Raw genomic sequence first — 23,989 nt, 5'->3', positions numbered from 1 at the left:
CAAAGTCATACATTTTATTTTCAACAAAAAAAAATAACAATCCAAGCATATCTTAGAGAAAAGGTGGGAATGTTATAATTTACATGGCACCAAAAAATGCATAGCAACATAAAACAAATGTCACAAAAAATTTGCCACAAAAAAACATGCGCACTATCAACGATGAAAGTATTACAAAAATGCCAGAATAAATAACATTGGGTACCCTATTTTGAAATGGAAAATGATTAAGCAATTATTATGAGTAGGACTGATGTTACGAGAGCAATACATGTTTGTCTAAATTTTGATCTCTGAGTATATGGTGTTATCTTGTGGTATCTTAAATATGTTTGAGATATTAATGCACTTCAAGTCCCAGCGCCACTTTGGATAAATAATAAGAGGAAAAAATAAAAGCGAGTGTAAAGCTATGATAGAGGCTCATATAATGTCCACACGATGCCTTCCTTGAATCACTATAATGCTAATGAGGTAGATAAGTGGGCCGAACATAGCGCTTTGCAACAATAACTGAGCAGTTGCAAGATAAGACTGGAGAAATAACTACAGGAATACTGAACATTTTAAAATAAAATTTCACATGAAGAAAAAAAACTCCTGTTTTTAAAATAAACGTGATGTAAGTATTTTCGCATGAACAATTATCAATGTTGATAGGTGAAGAATCACAGATACGTACTCACTCATGTTTATGTAAAATACAATTTTGAAATAAAGTGTGGCAAATCATCAGGAGTGTTAAAACTTAGATACCAAAAGCTGAGACCTGTCAGCAAATGTTGATATATGCTCAAATATCATCTTTGAATACCACAGTTTGCATATTAGTGTCAACATGTTATAACAACTTAATTACATCTTTTTTGTTGCGTGATTGGTTGAATGACATTATCACGTGATGATATCAATGTATTATTTAGATTTCAAAATATTGCTTACTTTTGTAAAAGTACTGGTGGCTTAGTGATTCCGGCATTGATTTTTTAATTTTTTATTGACTTTTATCGACTTGGGTTCACACCCCACTAAAACCAAAATAATTTTCATACTGTAACTCTATTTTTTCTGCCATTTCAATATCATAGAATTAAATAATGATACAATAAAGGTTTTCAGATGCATTAAGAGAATAACTATTTATTGGTCCAAAACATGATTGAGTGCTGTGTAAATACATATTTTCATATATTACCTCCATCAGTTAATATAATTAAATTTCAAGTGAACATATTTATGAAAATAACAGTGTAAGAATTATTATTTTGTTTGAAAAAATAAATAAACCAAAACTTCTTGCAAACGCAAATCATTAGAATATAAAGCAACATATAATTTAAGATTTTCATAAAGTCACATGATATGCAATTTTCGTAATGATGTTGTGCGTGCCAAATTTATATCATACTTTTGTTTTGTTGCATTTTGTTATTGCAATAAATGCATTTTTTTCATAATTCAGTGGGTTAAAAAAGGAAATCATTTGGACATACATACGAAAAGTTTACATCACTATAACATAATGGGACTATACATATTGCAACCCAGTGTAGTAACGATTGGATAACAAATGCTCAAGTAAAGGACCAGACATGACAATGTGAGACATAGCACCGATGCCGACAACAGGCGACCTTTAATCAAACAGTTATATTGAAGCTGTCTAGTAATGAAATCATCAAATTGAAAATAGCAAGAATAGTTTAGTAGTAGTTACTAACAATTACATAATAATGGTGCTGTAGAGTGTTTCTGATGTTGGTTTAATGAGTCTCATTGTAGACATCTTAACAACATTACTGGATTGAGAAATTACATATAAATTAAAAGTCTTTAATTTAGTTGAACATGCCAAAGAAGTTTGGAACCCTGACTTTTCCATACACACTCATCATAGTTTATAGACAAACCTCTGCTGATTATCACACTGGTCAGCTATGAGTAATGTTAAAATGGTCAAGTGAAAAGGCGTGTTCGGAGTACCAATCTCGCTGAAACACATCCTCGAGCTGCTGACGTATGTCGCTATGGTTACCCAGACTGCTGCCATCCACTGCCAAGCCAATGCCCGCTGTTGTAATGAAGTAGTCACCTGACCAGTTGGATGTTCCTGAAATTATTTGGTGGTTTATTTATGTAAATTATCATATTTCGTTCTTTTGTGCACCTACTGAGTTCATGCACATATGTGACAAATGCTATACAGGGTTTGCTTCATTTAATGACAGAATTGCATGATTGATATTGGTATGAACGCAGTTGGGCCAGTTAAAGTTCAGACTCCACGTATAATTTAACCAACACAAATGTGTTTATATCCCCGATAATGACATCAATCACACAATTTACTTCCTTACCTGTTCAATAAATAACCTGCAAAAATGTATTATGAGAATAACTGACATTACACCAAGCTTGATTTTTATGTCCATGTACAAACGGAAAGTGCGTAAATCTGTGATGTACCTGGACCAACAAAATAACGCTCAACAGATTCTTTTGTTAAATAAATTTAAAAAACAACAACTGGGGGCCAACTTAATCCGATTTGAGTGTCAAGACAATTCAGAAACAAGTGTGAGCTGAATGCTTCCTGTCTGTTCTTTGAGTTAAATAACAGGTAAAACTCATCAGCTACTGATGCATTAGTTATGGGCCTGCTACATATGCAAACAATGTCACTGGTAATATGAACACAAACATTCATGTAATCAACTTGCGAACTGTCATGAAGTTTACACTTTATTTGCCTTTCTACATGTGTGTTTAAAGTTCCAAGTGAATATCTTGAATGGTTATCAAATACGGCCAAGTTTAAGATTTTGCAAACTACCAAGACGCATGACCCAAATTACTGGCCTTTCTTTACATGTGCTTATTGTCTAAGGCAACATGTGTACCAAGTTTCATCGATTCATCTAGAAAGGTTTTTGAGTTATGGCCAAGGTTTAATTTGTTCAAACGAGCTAAATTTTAAGAATTGTAAGGGTTTGTACCAATATAGGCTGTTTTATCTGTCACCATGTACTTGTTATGGTTCACTCGACTATATGGTATGTTCTTCTGAGCATCTGTATATGCTGGCACTACAAATAGCTTCTGTAAATATAAAGTAACACATGTGTTGGTCAAGGTTTCATGAATTATGTTACAATTTAAACAAAAATCAACATATCAGCTCTTCAACAAAATTATTTTGATTCTACTTAGATCTAGGTCAAGGACAAAGAAGAATAACTTAACGTTAAAGCCACGCCAGGGAATCATTGGAGTGACAACAGTTAGTTATGCATTGCAAAATGCTCAAACACGTTGTCCATTGTGGTGCAAATTGTTGAAAATGGAGATAAGTGGTGTCAGAGTATGGTTTGTGAAAACAAAGAAACATTACACGTACAACTTCAATGTTGATTTTGAGATATTTGGTGTATAGCTGCAGTTCCTGTAGGGAGTACATGTATCTGAACATCTCCAACCATGTGTTATTCCAGTAGCTGAAGAGCAGGCGCACCTGGATATGTCGGTCAAATGCTGCTGCACGGATGGCATCATCAATCACTGGCCAATACCTGCATTTAGCACAGCCAATATATTCTAAACATCATATTAAATGTTAATTACAACTTTTGATAACGGATTCTGTATTAGTTCTTTCATTCTAAACTTTAAGTTGCAATTTCTAACATTTTGTGTATGAGATCTTTCTGCTACATTCAAAATCAGCACATACATTGCAATAAATATATTTTACAAAAATAATTACAGTATTTTCCATTACTTTATTGATATATTAAATTCAAGTTCTAAAATAGGAAAAATAATTCATATCTTTACTATCACTCACTTTCTAGGGTGTATGAACTGTGTTGTGGGAAAGTAGTCCATGACAGCTATGTGGACGTATTCTTCAGCCTGGTTGATGATGTTAACAATGGCGTCGCCATCTTTGTCTCGACCAAGGCCACATAAGGGTGGTGGAGAACTCTGGATACATGGAACATTATTATTTTTTAACAGATTCACTGCTTTTGACTAGCTCTAAACAATTATTATGCTTCTGAAATACTTTTTTACAGTTGTCAACATACAATCTTTCCTTACACACCATTTCAACAAAGTACTTGAAAAGCAAAGAACCAAATATTTCTATATTTGATTGATACCCCGTAACACAAAATTTTTAATAATAGTTTTTATGACACTTCTGTCCTCTTTTCACTTATGAGATTAGGGATTAGCCTAACCAGGGTCATATTCTATTAGCCTTTCAAATAAGACATCAGTACTGATTTATAACCAGTAAATGGATCAATACATATTATATTAAAGCTGAATACAGGCAGCTGTCTATATTTTTTTAAATTAATAGCCAAATGATTATTTTTCTTCTTCAACTGTCTAGGAATTACTTACAGAGAGATAGGTGTTATATTCAGTCCCATTGAAGTTGACCACCATAGGGTTTTTTGCATTGTACAGGGTATTATAACTGTCAGGCCAGGAGGACGGGATGGAGGAATCGGGCGTGGCAAGGTACCAGTAGGCATCAAATATCTTCCCCAGGTCCCTAGCCAGGCAATCACACTGATGGACGGTCGCTCCCATCTCCTTTACCTGTTGATACAAAAATGGAAATATTAACATGACAACCTAAAATTATTTCAAAATTCAAAAATTGTTGATGCTTCACATGTGCAAAGTGTATGGTGATGTTACACATCTGCAGAGTGTCTGTTGATGTTACACATCTGCAGAGTGTCTGTTGATGATAACCATCTGCAGAGTGTCTGTTGATGTTACACATCTGCAGAGTGTCTGTTGATGTTACACATCTGCAGAGTGTCTGTTGATGATAACCATCTGCAGAGTGTCTGTTGATGTTACACATCTGCAGAGTGTCTGTTGATGATAACCTTCTGCAGATTGTATGTTTATGTTACACATCTGCATTGTCTGTTAATGTTAGACATCTGCATAATGTCCCTTGATGATACGCATGTGCAAAGTGTCTGTGGATGTAACACATCTGCAGAGTGTCTGCTAATGTAACACATCAGCAGAGTGTCTGTTTATGTTACACATCTGCAAAGTTTCTGTGGATGTAACACATCTGCAGAGTGTCTGCTAATGTAACACATCAGCAGAGTGTCTGTTTATGTTACACATCTGCAAAGTTTCTGTGGATGTAACACATCTGCAGAGTGTCTGCTAATGTAACAGATCAGCAGAGTGTCTGTTTATGTTACACATCTGCATAGTGTCTGTTGTTGTTACACATCTGCAAAGTGTCTGTGGATGTGACACATCTGCAAAGTGACTGTTAATGCTACACATCTGCATAATGTCCATTGTTGTAACACATCTGCAAGGTGTATGTTGATGTTACACACCTGCAGAGTGTCTGTTAATGTTAACCATCTGCAGCGTGTATGTTTATGTAACACATCTGCAGATTGTCTGTTAATGTTAGACATCTGCATAATGTCTATTGATGATACGCATCTGCAAGGTGTCTGTGGATGTTACAAATCTGCAAGTGTCTGTTGATGTTACAAATGTGCATAATGCATGTTCATTTTTGTCACTTTTCTGCAAGTTTGATCTTGACCTTGAATAATAGCAGATGGTTCATGCACTGTTTGATGTTTTATCGCTGTTACTTTCCATTTAAACTTTTTAAGGATGCATTTCGTCAACCCTGACTTATTCTTATTTAACAAACCTGTGTATATGATCTCCAGTCCAGGTTTGCACTTCCAAGGTAGAAATGTTTCCTGTCAATCAGCCACATCTTTGTATGCAGAATCCCACTGCCTAGCAATCTATTAAAATCTATGGTGCGCACATCTGCCCCAGCTGAAAATGCCAACATAACTCACATTCAGCGTCATATAAAATAGTTGTTTTACCGCCCTGAAAGCTCAGTGGTAGAGCGTTCCCTTCTGGTGCAGAAGGTTGGAGGCTCAAACTCTAGCCACGTCATACAGAAGGGTAGTACTGGGAAAATGGTGTTCTCAGTACAGGTTCAACCAGGGAAAGTTGTATCCTGTATATCAGTGATTTCCATCAAGCACACCAAGCATGTTAAAGAACTAGGAAGTATCACACCCTGATCTCTTGTATCTCACTCTGTCTTCAAGTCTTTTAATGTCTGGATTTGACTTTAAATTGCTGTCACTTCTAGGGCATGGGCAGATCTTGATGAACTCAAAATAAATCAAATGAAATATTTGTTACTTACAACAATACTCGACTTTTGTTCGATGGAAATATAGGCTAAATCAAAATCCTCTTCCTTTCTAAAAATAATCATTTCAATCCGAGCCAGTTTCTGGCTTATCTCATTACTCATTTAAGTATGGGAATTTATTGGATTAAAAGACTGGGTTGGTGTATCAACCCAATGCTTTTATACATCATATTTTTATACATTATATCCCAATAAAACACCATACTAACTGTATGATAATCTTCTTTATATATATGCTCACTCATTTTTGGCAAATGAATGTGAATTTACATAATTGCTGGTGGAAAAAATTCAGGACACCAAATAAAAGCCAACATGTAAGTTTTGTATGCATCATAAGACCAAATAATATACATTTTGCTGTACAATAAATAGTAAACTGGTTTGATGCATACCATTCTGAGTGAGGTACAGGGTATCGTTGACAGGACTTCCTCCGTCTGGTCGGCTCTGAACAATCCGGATCTTGATGCCCTTCTCCTTCCCAGCAAACACAAGGTTCTCAAATATCTTCTCCCCCTTAGCATAGAAGATATGGTTTTAAATCCAGAACAGAGTTCAATATTTATGTACAGACTTTTCTTGCAATTTTGCACATATTCATAAATATTACATGTACATTTATGAGTGTGCTGTCAGAATTACACTAACATGAGCGATGGAGCAAGTATCTCGTTGCAAAACTATCGCAAAACTATCGCAATTCAGATTCTCAGGTTTTAAAGGCATGATTGGTTTTAAAACTTTAAGTCCATGCCCATTGACTGCATTTGGGCTTGAACCCGCTGTGACACAATCACAACTTTATATGTGTTTAAACACCAGTAAGTGACATGAGATAGATGAGACAGCAATTGCTAGGGAGTAAACTTTGGACCTTCAGCACCTAAAGTGGATGTTCTACCACTGAGCTATTGGGTTGGTCTTAATACATGATTACCTTTCTGCGAATCTGCATAAACTTTAAAATGATGCAGATATCAAGGCGTTATTTGTTCAACACGCTGATTTTTATGCATGATTTTGGTTTTACTTTAGCTGTCAAATAACAAAGAGACAATTAAAATAAAACCAATGCCACGGTTTAGAAATCAGTATGTTGAAAACATGTGATTTCTCCCATTATGTCATTTTAGTCTGTGACCTGGGTTTTTCGCAGATTGTGTCACAAATCAATGATCTTTGTAGTAGACAAAAATCCAAATTAGTACAAGCTAAATGGATTAGCTTTCAGGACCAAGTTCAATACTGGCCAACTTGTTTAAGTTTAACATAGCCTATCTTAAAGCTTTTTTTCAAGAGAATAGTATTCAAGGACTTTGTATGTTTTATACAATACCTTTTTCAATGATCTATCAACTGATCCAGTTATTTTTCTGATGGCTTGTGTGCATATACTCGCCAAGTGGCACTGAATTACCAGTGTAACATTCTACCAGTATGTAGCTTACCTGCCAGGATGAGGGGTCCTGTACCGGGAGGTCCTGGTTCCTAAGGGTCCAGTAGAAGCTTGCAATCTCGATGGTGTCCTGGGCCATGTCAATCAGCTGCTGAATGCCCATATACGTTGAGGGGTGGATTGTGGGGCCGGATTGGTATGTCAGGTTCTCCGGGATGCTTTCAACGAGCTGAAATCTGGAGGTGGTATTTTGAAATGCATTTACTTTTGTTTTTAATAATCTATGATATAATTTTATGTAAATTTTTCAAGTATATCCAATGCACAAATTTAACAAGAGGCCCAAAAGGGCCTATGCTCTACTGGCATGGCTCTTGTGGGTATTTTCAATCCAGAGCATGTACGTTTGAGTAATAGGCAACAAATATATACACTTTTAGTGTTTGGGTTAGCTGAAAACGCTGCACATTCAACATCTGAGGACAGCAAGTGTTGTAAGCAGATTAGTTGCATGAACTATTTTAATATGTGCCAAGTAAAGGTAATCTGAGGGTAAAAAATATTTGCTTTCAAAACTGTACTCATCGTCAAAATTTCATTTCTGTAGCTTTAAAAATAAAAAGTCGGCCAAAGGTCAAAGTTAAGGACATCCGAGGACAACATTAATGCTTGTTTGCAAAACTGTTCACATGGTCAAAATTTCATTACTGTAGGGGGGGGGGGGGATTGTGACTTTACATGTAAACTTGGCTAAAAATAGACTTCGCTCATGTAGACTTGGCTAAAAATAGACTTAGCTTAAAATAGCATTTTTTATACTTTCAAGACCCATAATCCAGGCATGCATGGGCAGATCTGGCTGGTTTTCAAAAGGAACCGAGTTCTAATGGATATGTAGATACTGTACAAGTTTCATCAAGATACAATCAATACTGAAGGCTGTATCGTGTTAACGAGCAATTGTTTACTGACAAACTGATTTTTTTTATACTATCAAGGCCCATAATCTAGGCATGCATGGGCAGATCTGGCTGGTTTTCAAAAGGAACCGAGTTCTAATGGATATCTAAAAACTGTACAAGTTTTATTGAGATACAATCAAACCTGAAGACTGTATCATGTTCACAAGCTAGTGTTTACACAATAGCATTATTTTATACTATCAAGGGCCATAATCTAGGCATGCATGGGCGGATCTGGCTGGTTTTCGAAGGGAACCAAGCTCTAATGGATATCTAGATACTGTACAAGTTTTAATGAGATACAATCAAAACTGAAGACTGTATCATGTTCACAAGCTAGTGTTTACACAATAGCATTATTTTATACTATCAAGGGCCATAATCTAGGCATGCATGGGCAGATCTGGCTGGTTTTCGAAGGGAACCGAGCTCTAATGGATATCTAAATACTGTACAAGTTTCATCGAGATACAATCAAAAATGAAGACTGTATCGAGTTCAAAACCAATTGTTGACACAATAGCATTTTTTTATACTATCAAGGGCCATAATCTAGGCATGCATGGGCGGATCTGGTTGGTTTTCGAAAGGAACCAAGCTCTAATGGATATCTAGATACTGTACAAGTTTCATCGAGATACAATCAAAACTGAAGACTGTATCGTGTTCACAAGCAATTGTTTACAGACGCACGAATGCACGGATGCACATACTACGTACACATTACCATCGCATAAGCTCTTCTGGCCTTTGGCCAGTAGAGCTAAAAACCATTTGCCACAAGATAACTTACTATTTTACATATCTTTTTAATCAAAGTCATAGCACAATCATAAATTCAAACCTTTCATTTTTCATCATTTTTTAAAAGTTTTGTCTTGAAAAACAGTGCCAAAAACAGATTTATTATCACCAACCAACATAATTATAGAATGTAAGCATACAAACAAGGTTGCTGCTGTACAGGGCATTTCTGGTTCGGGTCTGGTGCCTGTGATTCCACCTTGATGGCTACATAGACCCCCATGAAGACAAGCCCAGAGGCCGTTAAGATAAGGAAGATCACGCCCAGAACCAGCAGAAATCGGCTCCTCCGGGTCTGTATCACCTCTGGTTCAATTAAATGCTCCTTCATGCCTCAAGCTGTGCTTGTTTTTAATCTTCAGTAAGTCATCCACACTACCTAACTGCAACACAGTTAGAAAACAATGGGGTATTAGTGTAACAATAATCCAAAGCAACAGCACTGTTTTGACAGATCTAGCAACACTTGGCATATAACATCAACATTCAATAGCCACTTGTGTATTTCATTACCACATATTAAAATAGTAAGTTATAATGGCAACATAAAATACATCTTGCACTTGAAAAGTGAGATATTTTTTTAAACAAGGAAGTAAACAACTATGTGAATTTAAAAACCAAGTGAATACAAAGTGTATATGGTCAACTTAAAGCAAATTATTATTCTCTCTTTTTTTGCATTAATGGGTTAACTGAAAGTCACAAAACAAGGACTATTTGTTTGTATCTCATGTGACTTCTCATGTGAGCTTATACATGAGTGAGCTTAAGTACTTGTTACATTTGTATCTCCAATTAAGATTAAAGCGTATAATTGATCATACAAAAGCCAATTTATGTATCACTGGAGGTGACAGCTACCCCCATCCTACCACTTTGTCAGAGGGTAGATAGCAAGGTGGTGCACGTAAAGCGAGTCCGGTTAAGGATGACGGGTCCCCATAAAAAAAACTAACTTCCTAAATACTCTTTTATAAAGCAAAGTTAACGATGAAGCTTAAAATCTAAGCTGCTGGGTTGTTAATTTTGTGCTTTCTTGTTGTGCGTACAAATTTTTGTATGAAAGTATTTTGAAAATGCAAATCACAATAATTCTAGTATATTTTATTGCTTCAATATAAAGTTAAGACATTTAATTTTTTTACAGACCGTGTATTCATTTGTGTTAACTGATAACGTAAATACCAAAAATATTGATTTTTATAAATGTTTTTTATAGAAATATTGATGAAAATTTCTTAAGAATTTTTTTAATTCATCAGAAATATTGAAACAAGGAATAAGTATCATAAATAACTTTTAATAGGAGGATATATTTGAAAGTACATGCATGTTAATCTCTGGTATATTACACTTAATGAAAACTAGAGATATTGCAGGAGTAATGAGACCAAGTCTGTAAAAATTTACTGATGGAAAACCATGGACTTGATATATACAAGTGGATAACATGTTTGGGGGATATTTAGCCCATTTTTTCCCAAAATATTTGCTGTTCGGCAGTTATTTTTCTTCCAATGTTGTTAAAATATGGGTTTTAAATTTAGAAATGTTAAGTTTGCTATACTACTACTTAATAGAGTTTCAAAACAATTCAAATGGTTAAACCACTTTTTATTCACCCGAGTTCACCTTATTCCCGCCAATGTTGAGACCTGGTCCCATTATCACACAAAAATAGTTTTAAAAGTCAGTTTTCAGTCTCTATCTCAACTCATTATACCACAGAACCACACAGCAGGATTCAAAATGTTACATATTCTAGTCTCTTTAAAAGTACATTCCCTATTATAGACTATGCTGATAAAAATATTAAGTCAGTAATTTATATAAAAATAATAATAGTAGAAATTTATCATTTGAGTTATAACTCAAGTAAATTTTGTGCTCTAGAAATAATTTTCTTTAAACATTAAGCTAAAATGTTTACTAACATAATGCACCAGAGAATGTGCTTTTGAAGAGTAAAACGTTTAATAGTAATTTTTGTATCATGCCATGCTGTCATGTGGAAAAATGATTTTAGCTTGAGATTTTATTTGGGCCTGATGGCAACTGAGTGTATGATTTATACTTGGTTTATGGAAGAACAGATGTGCTAGACCATTCTGCCAGTTTGTATGTTATTGCAATTTTTTTTAACCAACAGTATAGAAATAATTCCCAAATTGTTTAAAAATACAACTTTTTGACATAATTCTTTCTTATATGACATTTGACAATAAACAAGTCCAATTTGTTTGTTTTAAATGTTAAAGAATACATAAATATACATATAAACAGCTTTTTATATCAAGCGAAAATTGAGGCGAGAAAAATTGTCCACCTTATACTAGTAGTGCTTAGGGCAGTTGTTGCTCAAGATGTACGAAATTCTTTGTGAATTTGTTCTAATTTGTGGTATTTGCTTATTTTCTTTGATATTTCTGACTTGACATTCCATTTTTTTTTTATCAATTTGAATGAAACAATGGAACAAATAAACCAATATAAAATGACAGCAATGTACTTGGAGATCTATATTAAATTCACTAGAATTTATTTGATTTCATTAAATGTTTACTACTGTTTAAATATTTCTAAAAGAATACATTTATGTAAAAGACAATGAATATGAATATATTCATGACAAATATAAAAAAGCACAAACACATTTGGCAAGATATTTTAAAATCTGTCCATACAAAAGCAAAACCTGGACACGACTCTGGACAATACTCTATGTACTTATAAGCAGCATTCCATAGTAAATAAACACCAAGTGTGACCTTGCCCTTAGAGGTATGTACATGTACAAGGGTTGTGCAGGCAACATGTCATCTTGATATGTGGTACACATGAGGCAACTTATTTTAAAATATGTACACAAGAAAAAGCTTATTGCCTGTACATGACCACCTATACGAGTTATTTCCTTCTTAACAGCATACCAAAGTAAACAAACACTTATTTTGACCTGGACCTTAGAGGAATTGACCATGTTTTTTTTATTTATTTTGTAATAATTCTGTAAAGTAGCAGTTTTCATAAGAATATGAGGTTGTTTTTTTAGCAAAAATCATTACTCAGCAATTTACCATTAACACACAATGCATTCAGGAATGTAAAGGGACTAGACACGAGATGGTCCAAAATTAGGCAAATACAGTATTTGCTCAAAAGAGGCCTAGTACGATATTATCAATATCAGCTAGTATGAGGGCAATATTATAAATACATTAGTCTACTAGTCTAAAATAATAGACATGTTAAAGGGGATTCTTCCAAAGGATTTGCCAGCGTATTAAACGGGATTCTTCCAAAGGATTTGCCATACCAAAAATCATAAAAAAAATCTGTCAACGTACAATTATTTGGACTAATTAGTTTACATGACGAAAATAAAATGTTATCGCTGTTTCAGCCAAGATTACTAGTTTAAAAATAGTGCATACTGGTTTCCAAGTTTATAGTGTGTATATTTAGCATGTAAAGGTCCCGTGATTAGACAGACACATTAGTCATTCTAAAATGCCGTCCTTTTTTTTTATGATGTTAAAGCCTCGACGGCATTATAGAATGATTTTGACAACTATCCTTTTTCTTGCAAGGTAATCCCTTTAAGGTCAATTTAGATTTAATTTATGGAGGCTACACTGGGGAGGTTTGAGGGAGGGTGGTAAAATTTGTGTTAATGGGGGGGGGAGCTGTGGGTAGTGTTGAAAATAGACATTTTTTTTTAAAAATATAGTGGGGGGGGTAGATCCTTTCATCGCCTGTGACACTGACTAATAAATGTTAGAATTAATCAAAATAATGTATAGATTCTACCTTGTCCTAGTATTAGTAAACTTTGATAACTAAAAAAACTTATTTATACTGCCGTATTGAACAATATTTTAACCCAACGAAGGTCACGAACCACCAATTTATTTTCCTTATCTAAAACCGATATCTTACGCAGTGACCTCCCCTATGTGGAACCTATTTTAGGACTTAAACATTAAAACGTCACATTCCAGGGTACTGGCGTTTTACATAAAATGATATTAGATAGAAATCGACACTTTATGAATATTAGGAACTAGATAATTAATTTATATATGTTACCCTAGACTTACCGGGAGAGGATCTTAATTTAGAGTTTGGGGTAATTAAGTCTACATTAGACAAAATTAGGGATAGGCGTTTTAAAATGATAGTGGGTTTATGTTTTGAGGCATGCAATCATCTATACAAAGCCATGATATTTGCACGGTTAACATGATCGGAAATAATGCAACTATTGTGGGTCATTCGTAACAATACCCTCTGTTTGCCGCAGTGTTTGTATAAAATTTCCAGATACACGCATCACTATCTCTGAAAAGCAGGATGGTTACTCAGTGCATTCTAAATCACGAAAAGCCCAAAGGTTAAAATACACAACTTTAGATTGCTAAGTGTTTTTTTCCTGTTTCACAAATCAGTAAAACATGTGATTTTGTGCAAATTGCATAATTTCAGTATTTAGATTTGAAGTCACGTGATAAATGAACAAGTATAAAAAATATTGCGCTTGCAACAAAGCTTTGTAAAAAATCTTGGAGGAAATTTTGAATATAATATAAGACTCGGGACACTTCAGTACATAACCTCTTCTACGTAACAAACGTAATTCAATATGATTAAATCTGTGTTCATTACGTTGATGGCATCTACCGGATTGATGATAACATCAGGTATTTCATATTTTCATAATCGTCTCCATGTGCTCAGACATTTTTTGTACTTTGTTGAAATTGAGTTATTTAACTTTCTATTATCTACGAACACCAACAGCAACAAAAGAGTTTTGTAAATCCAAAAAATGTCATTTTTCAGTAAAATCACAGACATGTAAACCGGCAATAGGGCCGTGGTAAATATAGCATGTAATTTAAAAGAGAGAAAGGAACAATATAACTCTGATTTTGACTTTTGATGAAATCTTATCATTGAAACAAGCGTTTCTTCACAATTTACACTAGTTTTGCTTCAATGCCTGATTATATAAAACATGAACGAGTGGGGACTGTCAGTTTAAAGTGAAACTCTTATTCAAGACCAATACATACATATGTATAACTAATAATTAATTTTGAGTGCTAAACCTTTGAAATAATGCATTTACGGAAAATATTAATTACTGATAACCAGATTATAACCGTGTATTAAATAGCAGAAAGTGCAAAACTTTTAAATGATTGGTGAATGCTTAAATATTTACTGTGGTCTACTCTATCATAGTCTCATAAGGTAGAACTACTGTGTTTTATGCTCATTTCTTTCAAATTTAACTCGGTGTCCTTCATAAAAACCATTGTTTTCGACATGAAATTTTATTCATCCTTTTTTTTGAATATTTACACAGTATTATTAATTGTCAAATCCGGATAAATCTTATTTGGGAGTAAGGGTGCATCTTTAAGGATTAGTAGAATTTGCGAAAAAAATGTCTGAATTGGTTAGAATGACATTGTATTTTTAAATTTAAAAAGACAGTAAATTAATAGTATTTCATGAACATTAACTTGTTTAAAGGGGTATATTCTTCAACCGTGACTTTTTTTGGTCGCACATAGTATGCTTTCATTGTAAATATTGTAAATCAATTGTAATTGCCGAGTATTACTACCACTGCCACTAGCTGCCACTACCACTACCACTAGCTACCACTACCACTACCACGACCACGACCACGACCACTACCACTACCACTACCACTACTGCTACTACTACTACTACCACTACCACTACTACTACTGTATAAAGGTTAATATTAATGTCAAATACAGCAATACTTATATTCATTGGTTATAATTGTACCAGGTGCGAGCGTGTGTCCGGACGGTTACTGTCGCCATTCGGACGGCTGCTTCAGAACTGTTGGCCTTAACGTCACATGGATTGACGCCAAGGTAACATAATTATCATATGTAACTACATGAACGTAACTTCCACTATTGTGTTTTATTTCTTCCTTGCCTTACGAGAGCCTTGGCTTTGCCTATCATTTGTTTATATTTACGAATAAATAAAAAAAAATGAATTAGTCATCTTGAACATCTTGAACACTCAGTTTTTTTTATCATACTAGCTGGAAGAGATAGTTTCGACGTTGTTCAATACTCAAATATCGTATTTAATAGCATATATATATATATATAATCAAGTTTTCATTTAACACACTTCAAACACAGCAAACATTGCATAATAAGTCATATACAATATTACTTTTACATCGTTAGATAATCGGCCCCCACGATTGGTAAGATTTTTCAAAGTGTTCGAAAGGAGATGACATAATGTGTTTTGTCACATTAATAATAAATCCTTTGCTGCTTTTTTTCTAACGTAATTATAATGTAACGCAAGAGAGATTTTTAATAGAACAGTCAGGACATTGTTTTTCATTTATCCATTTGTAAAGTATTAAAAGAAAGTAGAAGGGAGAAGAAATAAACGAAATAAAGAAGAATTGGTTGCACGTTTTACTAATAACGCAAACACATCAACATAAACATATCATCAAATTTTGTTTGAATGTTGAGCTCTTTTGTTCTTTATATATATATACGAGAAGTCCACAAGCTTTACGGATGACCCTCGTATATATGTAACGTTCCGAAATAGGAGTGTCCCATGAGTGTCCCATTAGTGACAAACCCAGATGCCGCTGGGATAAAATTATTATTATTATTATTATTATTATTATTATTATTATTTGTGTTACAGACGTACTGCCCGTTGCTAGGAGGCGTTCTCTTGTCTCCAAACTCAGTTGCTAGCCAGACAACTGCAGAGGGCGCTCTCCGAAGGTCAAAAGGTGAGGTCCGATCTTTTTAAGAACGTGTCACAATTTATTTCAAACCAATGTAGATGCTTAAAGTAAACAATGCTATATACAAATAACGATATAAAACGGAAAGTATAAAATAGCAAAATCAAAATAAGATCCTGAACGTAGTCACGATTGTTATTTTCCTCCAGATGCAATTCAACCCGGCAAGTACTGGCTTGACATAACTGACCTATCTAACCCCGGGGAGTGGAAAACAATGAGCGACAAGCGAACGCTTGTTTACAGCAACTGGGCTTCCAGCAGCCACACTAATGATGATAACAACAAGAATTGTGTCTATATGTCGCTGGAAAATGACTTCGAATGGGCGATCGCCTCATGTTCTGAGAAAATGAACTTTGTCTGCTTCCATGCAGGGTAAGAAATGTAAGTGATCAGCAATCAGTTATAACGGACATACATTTTGTTTGCTTTTAGCCCTCCTTAGCCGAAACTGATATTATGACCGCCCGTTGTCAACTATGTACAATTATTTAGCCATTGATTGTCATGCATTAAGCCTTCCTATTCAAGCTCCTATTTTCGAAGATAAACAAGTCGAGGTATTGTGATAGCCTTGTGTACTTGTCGCCATCTTCGTATGCGGCGTCTTCGTCACGGCGCCGTTAAAAATCCTATAACATTAGCTTGGAAACTTGGTGCATTATGTGTTATCACGCACATGGATGAATCAAGGTCCATAACTCTGGCGTTAATAATGCTCGAGTTATCCCTTTATTTGACTCAAGAAAAAAACTACAACGGACGAGCGTTTTTCTCCGCGGCGATCGTGTTTAATTTATGATGGCGACCAGGGTAAAACATGGTACCTCTTTCGAAAAATCTTTAATATCGTATTGTAGAAACATCTAGCCGTATACAGCTTCTATTAAATATTTAAATGGTTGACTGTATGTTCCGCATATTTTTTTTTCTTTTGACAGGTATTTCAGTAACCAAAATAATGGAATGATTATTCATGTAATTCGATTGATTTCATTAGGCTTCATTTACACATGTAATGTATATTTCGAATTAATTTCCACTGGACAGGTTACCCCCAACAACCGAGAGGGTGTTCGTCCGCAGCACGCTCGTATACTCGTACGGTAGTTATAACCGGAGAAGATGGGAATCTGTGTATGAAACACGAGAAATAGACACTAATGAGATAGAGTGCTGAAGGAAATTGAATTCGTCTCTTTTGTCAGTACACGTTTTTTTGTACACGTGTTTCTATAATTTTTATTTGAAATATATTGTTGTTTATTCGGTCTGTACTTTTGTTGTTACGTCACTATTTATGATAGTCTTGTATTTCATTTTTTAATATTGCCTTTGAATAAAAAGTTTTGTCAAGCATATTCGTCTACAATAATGTGATCGTACGATGAGCGAAAAGCACGACCAGATGCAAGTGCACTTGTTCGTGTGAACTACTTTTCGATCATGTACTTGTTCGTGTGGACTACTTTTCGATCATGTACTTGTTCGTGTGAACTACTTTTCGATCATGCACTTGTTCGTGTGGACAACTTTTCGTGCAGGTACGTGTTCGTGTAGACTACATTTTGAGTACAATACGAGTGTCAACCTCCTACGCAGTGATCTCCATGACTAGCTCTGCCACTATAAGTGCGTATAAGTGGATTTCAGCTTTATAAATTATATAAAGTCTCTTAATGTTTTTTTGTGTTTTTTTTCTTCTCATTTTTGGATAGTTTTTATCAATCCTTAAAGGTACATTGAGGTCAAAATACCTTTTTTCTTTAAAATTAACGTTCAACTACAATCTTTACCGATATGATATGTGGTCAAGTGATTTGCATGGTGGAAGTGTAGCCGGATTACCTGCCCTTCAGCAATCTTGATGTGCAGAAACGCTGGGTGCAAGACAAGATGGCAGTGATAAATGAACTGTAAGCGAAGTAACACTGCGTACGTGGAGTTTCTAAGAGTCTATTTTTTTTTGGTTGATACGTGACACATATCGTCGCCAAAAAGATAGATATGGTGATGGAGAGGCTTGAACAGATAGAATAGCATATGTGTGGATCGAATACTTGAATAATCTTAGTTTCAAAGTTTTTCTTACACAATTTACGTTCACTTCGGGCATACATGTATCGCCAATCAGTGATGGAACGTGTGCCGTTGCCTTTCGAAACATATTCACCTTATATGATCCAGTTTACAAAAGGCAACTTTTGCACTGGTAACTATAATTAACATGTATATCACGTAAGTCACAGTCACTACACTCGTCGCCAGATTATAGTGCTCTAACTGAGACTCAAACCCATCACATATTTGGACTACACCGATACAACCAGACCGCCTGTTTAAAGCACGCATATTCCCGAGTGTATCTATCGATTTAGAGAACCTTTGGAAACCAAAAAGCGAAAAAGTGGCTAACAAGTTTTTTTCCTCGCGAATTTTATATCCGCATATTTTTACCAGTTCAGCAGAAATACTTATTTATCTTGATAATCACAGTTTACAAAATCCTTCATTGATTCAATAATTCATCATCTGACACATCATATTAATAATATTCCACCAACCTGTACGTACACTTCAGCATGGGAGTTTTCTATTTAGAGAATACGAAGACAGCATTTTCAAGATTTAGATTGACGGGCCTACTTTTAAATGAAATATATTGTTTAGTTTTGCTTTACTAAACCCATTCTTAGTGATCATAAAACCCCAAATGATTTGTGTAGAGTTATAAAAAATATTAGCCTTTATAAATGTTGCTTTTATATAATAGCTCCATATCCATTTTATATAATAGCTCCGTATCCAGTTTAAAAAGAGCAAAGCTATCTTTTATATTTTTAACTCTACACAAATCATATGTTATTATTTTAATCAATCATTAAGTTAAATGAGTTAAACACAATTATGCACTCATTTGAATGTTTTTACATCAACTTATATGGTGCGCCTTTTTTAAATAAGTATTTATTTTAACATACTGAATGATCTCAGATGCTGCAGATCGATAAGATACTGTAGTGTAATAGTTTGTAATCTGAATTGCCCATATGTCTACGTGTTTATAAGTATCTTAAGTAAGTGATCTTTTTCACTCTTTAATACCTCATAGTTTAACCGTTTCTCTGAAATTTTACTGACGAGGAGGAACTCGAAGAAGCAAGTTGCAATAATATACATAGTTTGATTTACAAATCAGACGAAAGGAAAATGTTGCATCGTTTCTTCGTTCTTTTCTTAGGAGTGTTTATTTCTTAAGGTACGTAGAATAAGACAGTGATCTTTGTTAAAATTAACAACGTTTTTACCGTCATCGTTGTCACCTATCAAATCTGCACCGCTCTGGAAGTTGAATGGATATAGTTATGATCTGCAGTATTTCTAACACAGATTTGAGACAAGTGTTTCAGTTGTTTTTTGTTTTGTTTGAACACATGACCAGATCATCAAATATGTCACGGTAAAAAGTTTACAACGATCACGCTAATGATTTCGATAACGTTTACGAAGTTTTGAACAATGGGCCCAATGCATATCAACATTTAAGGACCATAAGCTGCAATTATGATGTAACCAATAAAATATTAAATATAACTGAGCGTTTTGAAAAAAACTTCAAAAGGATATCCTATTACACGAATTGTTTAAAAATACACCACTCCCCCGCAAAATAATAAAATCAAATAAATGAAATAAAACATAATATTAGAATAAAATAATTATTAAAAACAGCAACAGGAAACAACGGGTATTTCGGTCTGCAGGCGGGGACACTGTGACAAGATAGGAAATTATAAAACAGCTTTATAGAGTTTGTTATTTTGGATGCATTGGTTAACATTTGAACGAAATGTTTATGTTCTACATACTTCCAAATAAAGTGGCTCTTATAAGCCAGAAGGTAAATAAGAAGTGCTCAAAGTGCATAATGCAACATGTAATAAATCATTTGTTTGTAAATTTAAACAAATACACATGTCTGTGCCATTTTGAATGCATGTTCTCTTTATTTCTATTTTACATTAGTCGATTTCAAAATGCAAAGTTCTTATGTTTCATTTGTTTATCCAAAATGTAATTTGAATGAAAGTGAAGGAAGACCAACACTAGTAATGCATGTGTTTAACTGTTCTCCCACCAGGTGGAAGCGTATGTCCGGACGGTTAATGCCGCCACTCGGATGGCTGCTTCAGAACCGTTGGCCTTAACGTCACTTGGATTGACGCCAAGGTAACATGTAAAATATAGTAATTTCATGAATATTTTATAAATCTTCAAAGCATTGTCGTTTATACATATATTCTGCAATTTTCAGTAGCTTTCTAGCTTGTTTTTACAGACACAACAATGATGAATTGTGATGGCCTTGGTATCGTCTGCGTCGTTTGCGTCGGCGTTGTGCCAATACTTTAACCATCGCCATAACTAAATTCCGTTCTAAATAATTACCTGGTCCCAATTTCTCGAAACTTCTTAAGCTTAACAGGCTTAACTAGCTTATTTTAATAAGCAAAAATACATACTTGAATATAATTTTGATAAATGAAAAATGGTTGATTGTGATAACCATAAAGATAGCTTCTGTTTAAAGTATAAAAACTTTTGAAGAAGTAAATATTAAGCAAATTATTGAAAAGCAAAAGTATTGAGCTTAGCTTAATCCTGTTATAAGGGACTTAAGAAGTTTCGAGAAATCGGGGCCTGAAACTTAGAACAGATATTGGTTGAAGCATGACATGTTATATAGCATTTTTAGACAAATCTGATTTCCTTTTACGTACAGTTGTTCTGCGCCGTGCTCGGGGGCGTTCTTTTGTCTCCAACATAGTTTGAAAGTCGGCGACGGCAGAAGGCGCTCTCAGGCGGTCAAAAGGTAGATACCACGCAATTTCGTTGATTTTCGTTGTATAATGGTACAGAATAATAAAACAATTACATTAATAACCATAGGGGTGATTATGATAAAAGAACGATATATAAGTCGAAGTAGGCTTTATTTACATTTTGCAGCAGGGGCCCCATATTAGGTATTACCATGGGACGTAACTGCTGACTGTTTTGGGTTCTTTAATGAAGTATAACAAAAAAGATGTTTCTGTACTGAGTTTTATTAAAGCGACTGAATACATATGGCTATAGGTGGAGTATACATCTCCGAGCATGCAGATCATATTACATTTACAGCTATAGACATATACCAGAACACTGAAAATGCTGTTTGTTTTTAGAGAAACTGATATGGCCCCTTTTGTTAAGATGCAATTATATATATATATGTAAAGCAGTAAGTATAACATAAATGAGTGCAATTCACATATTGCAAATGTTACCGTTCAAAGTAATATTTCATAGTTCGGCGTCTTATATCTGCTCTTTAAACAGTGTTAATATAGTATTCTTTCAAACTCACTCTAAGCACCAATTTGCACAGAAATTCAAACTTGGGGTTATATCAGATGGCGATATATCTTCAATAAATATTTGGCCTGTTTTTACTAGCATGTTGTTCCATTTAGTTCAAGCTTTGCACTGTAATATACATGTACTAGTATATCAATATGTTTGATGCGCAGATGCGATTCATCCTGGCAAGTATTGGCTTGACATCACCGACCTCCTGAATCCGAGTGAATGGAAAACAATGAACGACTCGGAAGCGCTTGTTTACAGCAACTGTGCCTCCATCAGTCACACAAATGAAGACAACACCAAGAACTGCGTCTACATGTCGTTGGAAAATGACTTCGAATGGGCGATTGCATCATGTTCTGAGAAGATGAACTTTGTCTGCTACCATGCAGGGTAAGAAATGTAAGTGATTAGAAAAATACATTGTGCAATGTTTGAAACCATTTGGATATGTTAATCAGTAAGGGGCATCAGTACACTTGAATAAATTTTTGAATGGAATATTAGGTCTCTGTGAAAATATCTTATTTAACCTGAGACACAGCAAAGTTTCCTTATTTGAGTGGAGAAGTAAATCTAGTACGAGGTGCTTTCAGAAAGATATTAGTCTGAAGCTCGCATTTTATTAATTTTTAAGGTAATGATCTCAAATTTCTATATGGTAGATACTTATATTTTTTTATATTATTTATATTAAATACACAACTCTTAAAAAATCAAATTCCATTTTCCAATTTAAAGGGTTTTGCTGTTCTTTACCCATCCGGCAAAGACACTGCAACCGTGACATTTATATTGTTATCTTTAACAGAAAAAACCCATTTTATTGTTGAAACCATGCATAATTATAGTCATGGAAAGATTCTCTGATATGTATGCTATTACCTACATACATACATTTGGCATGCTATAAGTTATTGGAATGTTAAGGATATTTAGTTAGGTGCATTAGTGCAAATCTAATCAGGTTCAATCTCCAATGTATCTCAATGGTATTTTGAAACGTGTCGTCATTATTTCTTCATAAGATTATGTGTATTAAGATATGTTTATACAATTGACGCCCTTTTCCGCTTGCAAGCATTGAACTTGAAGCATTGTCCAAATACATGTCAAACCATAGTGTACGTTACAGGCTATTAAAGAGATGAAGGCACTCTGAAAAAATAAGAATAACGTGTTTAGACGTATAAGGACTGACTATATTTTACCGAGTACAATTTTAAGAAAGTGGAAAACGCAAAGTTTTAAACACGTAATACAAGTCGTGTAGCGATTTTACCCAGGTATATAAATGTCTGCGTCATATTATTATTTCTTGTTAAATTGTTGAAATTGATTGTTACTTAAATGCAGCTTTATTGAATAAATCAACACTTCTCTACAGCAAAATAGTATCACTTCAGTCTCATCACTTTTGAAATGCCCCTCGCATGAATAAGTTATTAAAAATGATTGTGTGATTAAAATACACTCGTACTAGGAGCATGCGTGATCGATTAATTGAGTCTTGAACAAATCGAGATTCTTTTTGACAGATTACCCCTACTACCGAAAGAGTGTTCGTCCGCAGTACTCAAGTATACAGACGCTACGGTCTACGGTCATGAATGGGAATCTATCTACGAAACCAGAGAAGTGGACCATAATGACGTAGACTGCTGAACTTAAAACGACTGACGCATGTACCAAATATGAATATTGGTTCCCATCCTACTTCTCGTTCTATTTGCTGTATATGTATCCACGCTATATTATCCTTGTTATCGCATTTACTATTTGAAATATATAATTGGCATTTCTTGTTGTTATTGTTGTTTGTCAGGTGACATTTAACGAAACCAGGTAATGATGATATTGTTTTAAATGCGGGCTATCGCACAGGCGTCATACTAATTGTTTTGCTCATTAACTTTGGAGTTTAACGCAACGAAACTTGGTTTGTAGCAAGCTCGTGTGGGTACGAAATGTGGGGTTACATAAATGTTTTTTTGTGTACGTTAATTCGCAGGTGCTTAAAATACAAGAACGTTTCCTCTCTATAACTTCAATTACACAATGTATATTGATGAAACTTGGTACATAACAAACGATTGTTCCTTGAGTTGCAATTGTCGGTCGACGTGATCAAGGTCAAGGCTGCTTTTAATGACATGTTAAATAGCGACTGACATTGGTATGCAGCGATTGTGTAAGTGTTGTTTAGGGTTCAAGGTCGCTATTCCTGAAAATAGAAAAACGGTTTTTGCTCAGTAACTGGAGAAAGGAATTGTGTATTATGATAATGATAAAAAGCCTCGTACAGTTCATTCTTTTTC

The 23,989-nt window shown here is 34.6% G+C and overlaps 2 protein-coding genes and 1 pseudogene across 3 annotated transcripts; 2 read left to right on the top strand and 1 right to left on the bottom strand.

The window, feature by feature from the left end:
• LOC128208924 (5'-3' exonuclease PLD3-like) lies at nt 1–13,310 on the bottom strand. Its single transcript, XM_052912643.1, has 10 exons — nt 13,229–13,310; nt 9,556–9,798; nt 7,702–7,885; nt 6,646–6,769; nt 5,723–5,856; nt 4,414–4,614; nt 3,845–3,984; nt 3,398–3,569; nt 2,997–3,099; nt 1–2,110 (listed from the first exon to the last, which is right to left on the bottom strand). Exons 2-10 carry the CDS (start codon nt 9,744–9,746, stop codon nt 1,932–1,934), a joined length of 1,428 nt encoding a protein of 475 aa, XP_052768603.1. The 5' UTR covers nt 9,747–9,798; nt 13,229–13,310; the 3' UTR covers nt 1–1,931.
• Nucleotides 13,311–13,910: 600 nt separating this feature from the next.
• Nucleotides 13,911–17,621, top strand: LOC128208928 (perlucin-like protein). 2 transcript variants are annotated; one of them, XM_052912648.1, is made up of 5 exons: nt 13,911–14,118; nt 15,248–15,336; nt 16,154–16,244; nt 16,409–16,637; nt 17,313–17,621. In XM_052912648.1, exons 1-5 carry the CDS (start codon nt 14,061–14,063, stop codon nt 17,440–17,442), a joined length of 597 nt encoding a protein of 198 aa, XP_052768608.1. In that variant the 5' UTR covers nt 13,911–14,060; the 3' UTR covers nt 17,443–17,621. The 2 variants fall into 2 exon arrangements, with proteins under 2 accessions (XP_052768608.1, XP_052768609.1); XM_052912649.1 differs by having other exon boundaries at nt 13,917–14,118; nt 16,409–16,646; nt 17,313–17,451.
• A 151-nt stretch (nt 17,622–17,772) lies between these two features.
• Nucleotides 17,773–22,068, top strand: LOC128207786 (perlucin-like protein; annotated as a pseudogene).
• The last annotated feature ends 1,921 nt before the right edge of the window (nt 22,069–23,989 follow it).

Source organism: Mya arenaria, chromosome 11 (assembly GCF_026914265.1).
Source record: "Mya arenaria isolate MELC-2E11 chromosome 11, ASM2691426v1".
Classification (NCBI taxonomy): domain Eukaryota; kingdom Metazoa; phylum Mollusca; class Bivalvia; order Myida; family Myidae; genus Mya; species Mya arenaria.
This window is presented reverse-complemented; position numbering and strand designations above follow the sequence as displayed.

What these genes read in the sequence shown, in the direction of transcription:
- LOC128208924 (XM_052912643.1), bottom strand. Translation starts at nt 9,746, where the DNA reads ATGAAGGAGCATTTAATTGAACCAGAGGTGATACAGACCCGGAGGAGC. An exon ending in GTACAGCAGCAACCTTGTTT is followed by an intron (nt 7,886 to 9,555) that starts GTATGCTTACAT and finishes TACCACCTCCAG; the next exon opens with ATTTCAGCTCGTTGAAAGCA. An exon ending in AGGACCCCTCATCCTGGCAG is followed by an intron (nt 6,770 to 7,701) that starts GTAAGCTACATA and finishes TTCTATGCTAAG; the next exon opens with GGGGAGAAGATATTTGAGAA.
- LOC128208928 (XM_052912648.1), top strand. Translation starts at nt 14,061, where the DNA reads ATGATTAAATCTGTGTTCATTACGTTGATGGCATCTACCGGATTGATG. An exon ending in CGGATTGATGATAACATCAG is followed by an intron (nt 14,119 to 15,247) that starts GTATTTCATATT and finishes TAATTGTACCAG; the next exon opens with GTGCGAGCGTGTGTCCGGAC. An exon ending in CGCTCTCCGAAGGTCAAAAG is followed by an intron (nt 16,245 to 16,408) that starts GTGAGGTCCGAT and finishes ATTTTCCTCCAG; the next exon opens with ATGCAATTCAACCCGGCAAG.